At 34.8% G+C, this 13068-nt stretch overlaps 1 protein-coding gene across 22 annotated transcripts in view; it reads left to right on the forward strand.

Annotated features, from left to right (window-relative positions):
* EPB41L2 (erythrocyte membrane protein band 4.1 like 2) overlaps window positions 1-13068 on the forward strand; it is a 103254-nt gene that overhangs the window by 77633 nt on the left and 12553 nt on the right. For 10 of the 22 annotated variants that reach the window (XM_087718485.1, XM_087718483.1, XM_087718491.1 and 7 more), the window contains exons 11-15: window positions 2607-2779; window positions 3986-4143; window positions 5359-5424; window positions 8085-8117; window positions 10768-10914. In XM_087718485.1, the coding sequence (XP_087574611.1) occupies window positions 2607-2779; window positions 3986-4143; window positions 5359-5424; window positions 8085-8117; window positions 10768-10914 (577 nt within the window). Of the gene's footprint in view, window positions 1-2606; window positions 2780-3985; window positions 4144-5358; window positions 5425-8084; window positions 8118-8302; window positions 8366-10767; window positions 10915-13068 lie in introns of all 22 variants that reach the window. The other 12 variants (XM_087718487.1, XM_087718493.1, XM_014066034.2 and 9 more) reach the window with 5 other exon arrangements.

The following is a 13068-nucleotide window of genomic DNA, read 5'->3' on the forward strand; positions in this document are numbered from 1 at the left end:
CCATGCCATTTAGGTCTTTATAACCAGCATCTTAAATTGAAGCTGGAAGCAGACTGGCACCCAATGTAACTCATGGCTTAATATGCACTGAAGCTTCTGGATGTTTTTCAAGGGCAGTCTCACTTATGGTAATCTATTTGGGAGCTGACAGGGCCTAAGTGAGAGTAGAACCTCCCTGTTCAGTAACAGGTACAAGTGGTGTATAACAAGAAGCTGTGCAAAGGCATCCGAGCCATGATTGCTAACTGTTGTTTAGGTAGGAATCATGTGTCCAGAAAATTCCTTAAATTGTGCACAGGCCTTGCTTGGGGTAGTGCAACACATCCAGCTTTAAAAATGGTAAGCCCCCAGAACCTAAGGATCCGGAAGCCACTCAGTCTTGCTAGGGTTGAGGTGAAGCTTGTTTCCCACTTGAATTCTCACAATCCCAGAGTTATAATGTATGCCAGTTGTGGCCTTTCTTGAATCAAGAGGCTTTACTCACAGTCACTCATACCTGTGTCACTTCACAGCAGAGGATTATTGCAATGTGTTTTCATGGGATTACCTCTAAAGATCATCCTTGAAATTTCAGCTAGTGTAATTATGTCTGTTCTAAGGTTTACCCATATAATGCTATTATTGCTGCCAGTTAAGGTGCTGGTTGTCACATTTAAATCTGAAATGGTTCACGGCTGCTTTCTCTCAATTGAATATGGTCATTTAGTGCAAGGTGGGAGTGTGGACTTCTTGATAGTTCTATCATGGAGGGAATGCCATCTTCAGGAAACCCAGACTCAAGTGTACTCAGCAATGATCCTCCTTCTTGGGAATAACTTTCTCCCAAAATATTTGAATGAAACCGTTCTCATTACATTAATGGGGAGCCATAACAAGATTATCCTTCAGAAATACATTTTTAGACTTGTAAGATCATGTTGTCTGCAAATGGTGGCCATTAGATTAATTACAATTGTATTCTTGTTTTTTATAAGCCTCATAGTCTTCCAATACGAAGCGGCATGTAAACTATAATAATTACGATTAAGACAACTTTCATCTTCAAGTGCTCCTTGAATACTGTACCATTAAATAAGAGCAGTCTCTTAGGAGAAGAATAAAAAAATACTGTTTTGTTACTAGCATTTGTTTCCTTTAAACTCAGAGATTTTATGCAGGTGTCTTTGAAATAAATAGTAATTCATACGTCTTACAACGAATGATGTATATTCATGGTGTGCTTCTGAGGAGCTGGCATGCAAAAGAATACAGCAGTTCCAACTGTCATTAATCCAAGAGTAGATCAACTTCCTTCATGATAGTTAGGGTTAGAGTTTGCCTCTTATTTTCTTCTCTCACTTGATTACCTTTTATACATTTAAATACAGACCTTCTAAAACTTACTTTCTCTGTAATACTAAAGTAGCCTTGTACTGTACTTAAGTCGTAGGATTCTTGCTAGGAACAAGAAATTGAATATAGAAAAATAGGGAATGTGGTAGAAAAGAAACTAGTGTATGAACACTCAGTCTATTCTCTAAAAGAGGGGTGTCAAACTCAATTTCATTGAGGGCCACATCAGGGTTGTGTTTGACCTTAGGGGGCCAGGGGGCCTGTGACCAGGTTGGGGGTGGGCAGCTCAACATCACTCATGTCGGGGGAGCCTATGGTGGCCAGAGCATTCTGCCAGCAAAAATGGGCTCCCAAGCTCCGTTTCAGCTACAACGGCCTCCTGCAACCCTCTGCCAGCAAAAATGGAGATGGCAGTGCCACCTGCAGCCCTCGCGAGCTCCATTTTTGGCTTCAACGGCCTCCTGCAACCCTCTGCCAGCAAAAATGGAACTTGGGAATGTTGCCCACAGTCCTCACAAGCTCCGTTTTCAGCTGCAGTGGTTTCCTGCAACCCTCTGCCAGTGAAAACGGTGCTCGGGAGGGCCACACGCAGCCCTCCAAGCCCCATTTTCACTGGAAGAGGCATTGGTCCGTAGCTGTTTCCAGGGTGGCTGCACAGGCTGGATCCAGGCCTTAGGCTTTGAGTTTGATACCCGTGCTCTAAAATATGAAGATTGCCATTGGAAAATATTTTTGTCTCTGTTTCATAATCCTCTAGCATGCTCGCTGGGGAATTCTGGGAGCTGAAGTCCACATATCTTAAAATTGCCAAGTTTGAAAAATACTGCTCTAGCACAAGGTTTTTGAAACTATATCTCATGTAACTCTAGATTTCTACAAAAACTTGATAGATTCTATAAGAGACTTAAGGGGAGAAAGTCACTCATATGCTGCAAGTTTTTTCATTATAGCTTTATCGTGATCTGGGGTTCCAGTATTTTCCTTTCATTATTTTCCTTTCCTTTCATTCCATGGCTTAAAAGCATTTGAAATCTTGCTGTAGCAGATGAATTACAATTTTTGGCAGGAACTTTATAATAAAATGTCATCCTTGTCATAAAATAAAATATGACATATGGGCAAAAGACAATATTAAAGAAGGGAATATTTTGAGATATTCTATAATTCCTAGAAATTAGTTGGTATAATTTATTAAAGAAAAAAGGAAGTACTGTGTTTAGTGACTATCCTTTTACAGTCTGGAAATCACCTTGTTCACATTTTCATGGTTGTAGGCTTTTATCACCAGAACAGCCTCCAAAAGCCAAATTTCTGACACTGGGCTCCAAGTTCCGCTACAGTGGACGTACCCAAGCACAAACACGCCAGGCTAGCAATCTCATAGATAGACCTGCCCCATACTTTGAACGGACCTCAAGCAAACGGATTTCCAGGAGTCTTGATGGTGGTAAGAGCTGGACAGAAACTAGTGATCATCTTATTTATTACTTATACAAGAATCTTATACATTGGAATAATGGTAACCCTGTTTATCCTTTAGCTTTCATGTTGTAACTACATTTTTCATAGGTCTTGCCAAACCTGTTTTTTAAGAGAGAAATCCTGCTGAACTTCTTTTTAAAATAGAAATGCTACTTTTTCAGTGGAAATGCTACTTTTTTCAGTATATAATAGATTGGGTTGGATTAAAAAAATGCATTGAAGAACTGTTCCATAAAAGTTGCTGCTAGTTCCTCTTGCAGAACTGTTGATGTCAAACTATTTGTCCATAGTTTATTTACAGCTAAATATCTCATCCAAATTCAAACAAGTGGATTGACCAATTCAAAATTAATTGGAGAATATGGTCCAGATTGACTGATTTTTGTTCTATGTATGGATTGACCAAACATACCATAGGCAGTAGTTTATAAGCTGCTATTTGCGTGAGGAGCATTAGACATTGTCTAGCACATTCAGCAGTAAATCAGAAGCTTTCGTAATATTAATTTATAGAGCAGTTTTCATTTTATGCATGCATATGCACAAATATGCAGAAATAGTAGGGCAGGTTATAAATACTGCAACTGTTACATGCTTTATTGTGATAAATGTAGTTTGTTTTTATAGTTTACCTATATAACATGTATCTAGTGATATTTATATTCTGTAACATTTGCTTATAGTTAAACATTATTGTAATTTTATTGTAATTCTGTCTTACTGTGTTTTATTTCCCCTTTGTAAAACTTCATTGACATAGCATATTTTCTCAAACTATGTGATATCATAGTCTCTTAAAATAATAAGGTCCACCCACCCCACATGGATAAATTTACTTCATTGGTGATAATGTGGGTAAGAAAGAAGTATACAAGTTTTAATTTCTATATCAAAGTCTATATCAGATTTGTAAAACAAACAAACACAGGCCAAATGAAGAGCAAAGTCCAGATTGAGCTGTGACATTAATTCCCAGTTAACCATGCAAGACTAATCATTTTTAAAAATATATGACCCCCCTCCCCCCTACAGTTGGTTTTGACCACCAGAGAGTCTGAACCCTGATCCTGACCACTTATCCTGGTGGAATGCTTGTTTGTTTTTAAAGGAAACAAGTCAAAATTCATCTGAAAACTAATAGGGGATTTTTAAAAAAAATGTATTTTCACAGCTCCAGTAGGCATTGTAGACCAGAGTCTGCTAAAGGATTTCTCTGTTGCTGCTGGTGAGAGGACCTTTGAAACAGCTGGACAGCACAAGTTAAAAGACGAGGAAGGCAGAGATGTGGATGGAGGCATTGCTAAAATGTCACAATTAGAAGATGGAAAGGTATGATTGTTGAAAACAGTCTATTTTGTAGAAATAACATTAAATTGGAATGCTATCTAAGTTGTAGTAGTTACATTGTAGCTTCAACCTCTATGGCTGTTTTTATAACTTACCTTATGTAGGAGAAGGTGTGGACTGGTCTACTGACTGACATAACATGACATCAGATTATGATCTGCCTCTTAAGGTTCCAACCCATTGAGTAACTATTGGAATAGTAAATGTGTGTACTTTAATGATTAAACATTCACAATATTTAACTGCTTTTTAAGAGTGACTTAAAATCTGGAAATTTTTTGAGATCTATAATTAGAAGCATTGTGTATCCTTGTGCTGCTGTCTCCCCTTCTACTAAATCTTTGAATGTCTGTCTGTTTCCATTTACACTGCTCTTCACAGACAACAAAAAGCTGTTTGAGATGACATAATCCAAATGTTTGGATTGTATGTTGTTTAGTTAGATAACAAACGGGGCTTTATAAATGTTTACACATTCATATTCTAACAGTACTGCTTGTCCCATTTTTGAGTAAAAATTCTCACTAACAAATTTATCCCTTCCCTCTTCTCTACGCTTTCCTTCTGCTTACAAATACGCCTTTATATTATGGTCATGTCTGCATTTAAGATTAGACTTTCTCTATTACTATACTCCTCCCATTTTGCTTTTCTCCTCTCCACTCTGTATTTTATGCATTTATGCATTAGCTTTCACCTTTCATTCATTCCCTTTCATCCCATTCCTCAAACTTAATCGATATTCATGAAATGGACATGGTTTTAGATATTTTAGATTATAGTAACCTTAGTAAACCTGCATGGAAAGCAGGAACTCTCAGTCCTGTGGCTGAAAAGCCAAAATGTAATAGAAATGAAGATAAATCATTTACCAGATACTAGCTTGTAACCCATGGGAGGGGGACATTTTTTCCTTCTTGCAATAGACAGAGAAGCTGATAAAATTACTGAAAGTGAAGAGGCTGTATCTACAGTATTTAGTTTGAGATGGTCTTCTTTAGTGTGCTGGATCTCCTAGTTTTACATAAATGTACATCTCCTTCCTCCCACTTCATGTTCAACAGTATCTTTCTGGTACTTCTCTCTCATTTTTTCCTCTCTTTCACATTATTTGTGTCATTTCTCCTTACTTTCTAATCAGTTCCTTTTTCACTCACATTGTCCCTTCCTGTCCTTCTGTTATGTTGCAACCTGGAGCCTAAAGCAACTTCACTGAATGTTTTTAATGGCGCTACTCTAACAGACAAAGCAAAGGAAGAGAAGGTGTGTAACTTAGTTGCCTAATTGTCTTTTGTATATACATTTGCTAATACATGTTCAGAAGTAATCTGCATTTCTAGAATGAGGCCAAGGTGGCTGTGTGTTTAGTGCCATCTATTGATACATAACCATCTATATAAATTCTGCAGTATTAAAAAGTAGATAAATAGTATGATTTACTTGACACTATTCTTAGAAAAAATTTAGAATGCAAGCTACATTAAGATGTTTCCTGATATATTTAGAATCTCATAAATCAAAAATTGCACTGCCAAAAACTGACTACCAGATTTCAGAAACGCAATCTTAGGCTACTGGAGGGCCTCAAATTACACACCTCTGAATTAAATAAACTCTTTTTACATTGAAGCTTTGCTTCATGCTTGTAGCAATCAAGTCCATACAAATCTATGCACTTAGGTGCTATTCCTATGGCATATCTCTTCCAAAATGGATTAGGTCAAGGCATTCCCAAAGATGAAACATACAACTTCTGACACAAGCAACTGGCCTTTAGACATAATATTCTGTAAATTGTTTAGCATTCCTTAGTCATATGAAAAATAATTGAACTGGTTTCCTTTAATATGTGTTCTTTCCTCGCTATTTCCTTTAGATATTTCTGCCTCTTTCTTTTAGATACTAGTGTCTCATTTTGACAAATGCTCAAAAGGCTTTGTTCAAATGTAACAATAAGCAGTTGTGTATTATGATTAGAATAAGGCTTTATACAAGATGGTGTGCTATTCCTTCCTCCAACATAGATATAAGAGGAGGCTGGAAGCATTTATTTTCACTCATAATAAACCACAATCTTAGTTAGGGTTTGCCGATACAAACCAACTTCAAAGCAAGTTCTGTGAAACTTTGTTGTACATAAATGATTTTTAAAACTGATTTGGGGAATTGTTCAACAGGGGTCAAGGGGCTGGAAATTCAATAGCTAATTCTGATTTTCTTTTTGTCCCATCATGGCAAAGCTGTATCTGACCTTTGAAACTTTAGTCGTGGCTTCCTAGTTTTCCAAAACTAGAAGCTTCTTAGAACTTATTAAACCTATTGAAAAGCAGACATTAAATATACTTATACTTAATTAAATATTAATGAAACCAAAAAAATTAATCACGAACCCATCCTGTATTGCATCATGTGTGCCACTCATATCAAATACAACCCTTGGGCCAGAAAAAGAACTGAGTAAATAGTCTTGAATTCTGTATATAGTACATTTAAAGCAAGCCCTATGTTGGAACTATATTTCAATGCCAATCATATGTGCAAATGTTAAACATGCTAATCTTGTTGAAGATAACTTGTCATTAGTTGTATTTGGTATTATATTTGAATAATATTTCATAAGTGAAAGGACCAGACCTGTGCTACCTCTGCTCTGGTGTTTACATTGGCCCCACTCCAACTTCTCCAACATGGATTATACAAAATCAATAATTTACTCAGAAAGCAATTAAATATTGTTAAACCTTCTGATTTTTTTCTGATTATAATTGCTCTACATGTCTTTGGATTTAAATTTTCTGTCCAGTGTTATCCCAAACAAACTCTAAATCAGTAAGATTAACTACCAGATTTTTAGAATACAAAATGCTATGGTTAACAAGAGATTCCAGATGCCCTCTCTTGACTGCGCAAATGGAGAAATGATTCAGTGTTTAACAAAAACCATCCGTCGGTGTTAATATGACTGACCTGTGTATTTGTGTATTTTCAGTATCATTATTTATCTACTCCAGTAATGTCTTGTCTTACTGTTAATGCAGATCAATTGCATCTAAAGATAGTTTGTGCTTCTCTTGTAATGTATTGCCAACCAGTTGCAAATAGTAATTTGCATTATTGGCTTATGCAAGGAGTAGGCAAAATGTTTCAGATTTAGAATGACTTGAAAACCCAATTATGAGAGACAGATGGTCTATTTCAACCATTTTGGAAATATACCCAGCACTTAAAACACTTTTAAAATACAATGGAACAATCAGCTTCATGCTAAAAACATTGACAGCTACACCATACTGAAGTAGTTTGAATTAGATATTTTGCACATATCTAAATAAATAGGTATTAATAGTAATAGATAATAAGTTTTGAAGATAAAACAATGCATTGAAATGTATGATGGGTGGGAGAGCTGCAAGTTCAAATCTTAACCTGAGTTTGATATTATATATGTACCAAAATTTAATTTATCAATTTTATTTGGACTATGCTGTGTTCTTTGAATGACCTCTGTTAATTTCAAACATTTTTAACAAAACAAATAAAATCCTGAAAGACCACTTTACTGAGCATAGACAGCAGACTTTATTCTAAATATAATTAAAATAGCTCACTCAGAAAGTTCAAAACTCAAAAATTTATTTTTTCAAACTATTCTGTTTTTACAATCCTTTAAAGTTATGGAGAAAAATCTACTAATACAGAGTTTTGTCTGTAGAATGGCAGCATTTCCATTTCAGCCATTGCTACAGTGCTGTAGGTAGATGACTAGTCGTTTAATACACTGAGCAATATTTGAAGCCAATACATACTATGCTTGTAAAGAGGTTAAGTTGCTTGCAGTATTTCCAGTTAAAGATTCCGTTATGTTCCAGTAGCTTCCTCTAATTCTCCTTTTTTGCTGATCTCTGGGTGATTCCACTACATAGACGGAAATGGAAGAGGATGAAATTCATAAGAAGGTTGCTGACTGCATTATTAGTGTTTGAAGCTTCTATAGTTTGTGTTTGCATGGTGCCTTTCTGTATTTAATTTCAAAGCCCTGTTTATTGAATTTTAAGCTCTTTTTTTGGCCTTTCTGATTATCATGGGCTTTTTCTCCCCCCTTGTTCTCTTTTATGTGTGTCTATGTACTTTAATTTTACAGATTTATTCCTTGAGAGTAAATGGGGAAAATATTTATGTCAGACATAGCAATTTAATGTTGGAGGTCTGTATAATTAAACGAGTTCTTTCTGTTCTCATGGGCTGCTAGGCTGCACGAGAGGGGAAATCACTTGCAGGCTGTTCTGGGCACAATGCATGAAATGCATGGAGATGTTCAACTTGAACATGCATGTTCTATTTTGGTAATTCTGTAAAATGAGCTACATTTCCAACTGTTAAAAATACTCTGCAGTGGCAAGTGGAACATGGCCCTGTTTAGATGTTCAGACTTAAAAGAAATAGGACTTTTTAGAAATGTCTATCACTTTATAGGGGCACCATCCAGAACTTTCAATATATTGCAACACTTCCTACACCTGACTGGAAGTATAAGAATAGACAAATGTGACTTTTGAGTTAAAACAGAAATGCAGAGTTCTTTTCCTAAGTTATTGTGGGCAACCTACCAAACTTTTTAAAGCAATTTAATTTTATAATACTATCAATTAATATTTGTGATACCAAGTGGTACCGATTGCCAAGGGTTTCAAGATAAAATTGTGGATGTAGATTATTTTGGCAAAATAATTTGTAAATAACAAATATGTATCATCCAGATGGGGCTATTTCCAATATTAAATTTAGGATATCTCAGAGATAGATAGATATATAATGTATAGGCCTGTAGATTTACAGTAACCTTACTAACATGTTCTGTTGCTTTCTGGCAGCTTCTTATAATTTAATATATATTGGCGTAACTTTACCAAAACATTGTTCAGATTATTGCATAACATTGCATTGAACAAATCCAAGAAAAGTGCCTAGTCTTAAAATTATTATTTTTAAAACATTATATTGAGACAAGTTGTAATAAATTCAAATTGATTTCCATTTTTTTAGATTACCATTAAAATTTAAATTGTTCCCTGAAATTTTTGTATTTATATAGTTTATCTTGTCATAGATTGCTATGTTTGAATCTTGTCAAATAAGTTTTGTTTATACAAATAGCAACACAAAGCTTTCAGTTTCCCCAAAACTGTGGGAAAATATTTTCTCTACTTGCTGTTTTAATGTTCTCTTTCACCAGCATAATCCTGAATCTGTTTTTCTTTTTTCCTTAACATATATAGTATATGAGTTTTCTCAATCTTCCCTACTATGTATCCTCTTAGCTTTATCACCTCAAGGATAATATAAAAGAACAGAATGCTATTTCTCAGTTTAATTAAATTAATCAGCCCAATTCCTTACTATTTCATTTGTTTTATAAATTAATTTGCAGATTAATTGCAGAGTAGCTTTTGTCCCTCCCCTTTCATGTGTCATTAACAATGACATAACATTTAAAAGGAACTGCAGAAGATAAGTCTATACTTGAAATAATTCATCTGAAAGCTCAATAGGTGGATGACAAAGTCATCTGTTTTCATTAAGCTATGTTCTGTTACATTAAAAAAGATAATGGAATTTTTTGCTTCCTCCTAGTAAATTCACTGGTAGACAAAGAAAGATTATGGTTCTTCCAGAAAATATTTCCAAATGAATTATTTTACTTTTCTTCTATAGTGGATTGTATTTCTGCAAATAAATGCAAATTCATTGATAAAAGATCCTGTTGTAGCAAGAGGATATTCTGGCTCTTACTCTGATAGCTAAGCCAAGCTACTCTAATTCCCAGTCCCCTTCTTAGTGATGTATGTTATGTGATGTATGCTTCTGTGATATAAAAATGAATCATCTGATTCTATAATTTATAACAAAGGCAATTATAATTACAAGGTAATACTTGTAAGAAAGCTTAGAATATGCAGATTCACTGCAGCAATTCATTTGTTGCATTAACATCAGTTCCTCATAGTTGTAGAAATTACTGTGTACTAGTAGGTAGCATAAAGCCTCTGACAGCCACCTGCCCAAGTTACTGTTTTTTTGTCAGGTTCCAAAACCCAAGGAAGACATGCAAGGTTACTTTTAAGCGTTTCTTCTATTGTTCCTCACATATAGGCACAAATTTTCCCAACCAACTATTTGCTTCATTAAAAATATACTGAGAACTTCTAAGGAGGACCTGCTGCTTCCTTTTTCTCTCAACCAAACTGTCTTAACTTCACTGTATCTTGGTTCTCTGGAATGCAGCTCTTCCCTCCTGGGAATCCAGGCTACATTTCACCACAGTTTTGCAAGCAGGTTGCATCATGGTGCATAAAAAGTTCAAACGTGCTAGTAGTACAGCAACACCAAATTTTTATTTTATTTGAAATACGTGTATTACATGATTTTCAACAGTATAATGGAAATAAAAACAAGGTATTTATTTTCCTGAAAAAAGTATAAATGAATATTTTTAAATTGATAAACTGCTGTTGTATTTTCAAACACTAGGCACTTTTCATGGTGTTTTTTAAAAAAATTGTCTTTGTTGTATGAATTCCCTGCTCTTTTTACATTACACATTGGTAGGAACTGGATAAGACTCAGGATGAATTACTGAAGCATCAGGCTAGCATTAGTGAACTCAAGCGCAATTTTATGGAATCCACTCCTGAGCCACGCCCCAATGAATGGGAAAAACGGCGTATCACACCTCTAACTCTACAAACACAAGGGGTATGTCATTAAAGACCCTTGTCAGCATTCCATAATAAGCAATATGTATTATTTCATATTAATAAGAAAAATAAGAACCGTCTCTTCATTGCTAATGTGATTTATTTTCAGCTAATACTTATTAACTTGGTGTGCATGTTTTGCTTTGTTCACAAGTTCTGGAAGGAAACCAGAGTAGAAGATATTGGTCATATCTCATTAGAGTAATATTGCAGTTCTAATCATATTCAAAGTTTTTAAGTAACTTTGTTGGTTCACTGTTAATAATAAATGGCAGGACACAATCTATCAGAAAAAGGGAACTAGGGAAAAGCCTCATATACAGCATTATCTCTCCATCTCACAAACTAATACATTTAAAATTTCTGCAGAATGCAATGCAGTCAGAGTATTAGGGATTTATAATATTAGAAGATTTTGAAACATAATAGCATTAAGGGTATCTATGGAACTTTAGTATAATACTTTCACTATTCAATTAGGGATCATAGTTAACAATTGTGTAGAAAAAAAGGATACCAACTTAGCAGGGTACTTTGAAATACATATATCCTTTTAATAAGTTGGCATTTAGAGATTGTTGTTGGAGATTGCTACCAATTTGAATATAGATTAGTGGAATTTGAATTTTATTCTAATACAGTTTTAATCTGTATAAAACATCGAAGTCCTGAAATTGTTGACTTTGGGGTTATCCTCTTGATTTGGGGTTATCTTCTTGATTTGACTTCCTTATAAAATATATAAGAACTGAAAGACAGAGTCTTTTTGTCATTTTTCTGTAAACTATGTTAGTGTAATGTTACACATTAATAAAATAAGTTTGATGTGTTTGTGTAGTGTAAATGATGTCCTATACATAATGAGCTTCATATCTTGACTATTCTGGGGCAAGTAGCATGTAGCTTCTCATGTAAGATAGCATGTAGCTTTTTTAGATAGTTGGCAAGACACTGATTTTTCAATGTTGTGCCGGCATTTTGCTGTGCATTCTTGTCTCACATTTCTTTCGGTTTTGAATACAAAAATTGCATACATTTCAATGCCTGTGTTTCTGAGAGGTATTCTACCTCGTGGGTTGATACTTTGTAAAGCTCTTTGACTTTTCTTACATGTTGATTTGGAAAAAAGAATACAAATTTCCCTCAATGAATGTAAAACTAAGAGCAATGGGAATATGCCTTCAGTGGAATAGGAATGGACTTAAAGGGTCTATTGGTTGGCAGAAGACCACAAAGTAATGGTAAATGAGGCTGCCTACAAACTTTCCTTTTATTCCTATACTGCCAAGCATCTGGGGCCCTGTTATCTGTTGTTATTACTGTGCCTAATTGTTCAATGTCTTGTCTTTCCCCTCATCTAGCTGCAGATAACAATTTCCCAAGTAGATATTCAACTTAAACTTTAACAAGCTATCCCCAGCACAGTGACAGTTCTTTTAAGTTTGAAGAATACTTGTCCCCCACCCACCCCCAAACGCAAAGCCCCTGATGAATTATCTTTGGTATTCTGAACAGCATTTTCATCCACTATTGCCTAGCACAGCATATGTGATAGAATATATGTGATGGAGTAATTTTGGATTTCCTTAACAATAATGTTAAGAATATTTCTTCATCTGGGTATACCAAATTACTGAGCAAAAAGTGAATATAATTCTAATGTTGTAGTAGTTTATTTAATGGCACCCATTTAATGAGATAACTATACTAGCGTTAGCCTTCATATAAATTTTCATTCATAGGCTAGAATTTATATGTAGTATTAAAATGCATCATATTTAAACAGTTTACCTCTAAAATCTTTAAAGTTCACAAACGGAAGGATCTACTTCTAATTCACTCTTTTCTTTTTCTTGTTTTTTACTCTATGCACATGAATGTTATATGTTATATGTAATTGGACAGTGTTGCTATTTCAGTTTCTTATGCTACATCCTGTCTTATCTCTTAGTTCTGGTTTCAGTATAGTTTTTAAAATATTAATCTATGTAGTTTTAATGTTTTAATATGTTCATTATTTTTTACTTGTAGACTTCCCAGAGTTACCTTATAGGGGAGATGGACAGCATAAAATTTAAATAAATAAACAAACAATAGCATTGATAAATCTTATTCCTGAATTTTATCATTGCTATAGTGTGTGTGTGTGTGA

This window comes from Thamnophis sirtalis, unplaced genomic scaffold (assembly GCF_051295495.1).
Source record: "Thamnophis sirtalis isolate CommonGarterSnake01/CBP01778 unplaced genomic scaffold, rThaSir2_p1.2 scaffold_6, whole genome shotgun sequence".
NCBI classification, from domain to species: domain Eukaryota; kingdom Metazoa; phylum Chordata; class Lepidosauria; order Squamata; family Natricidae; genus Thamnophis; species Thamnophis sirtalis.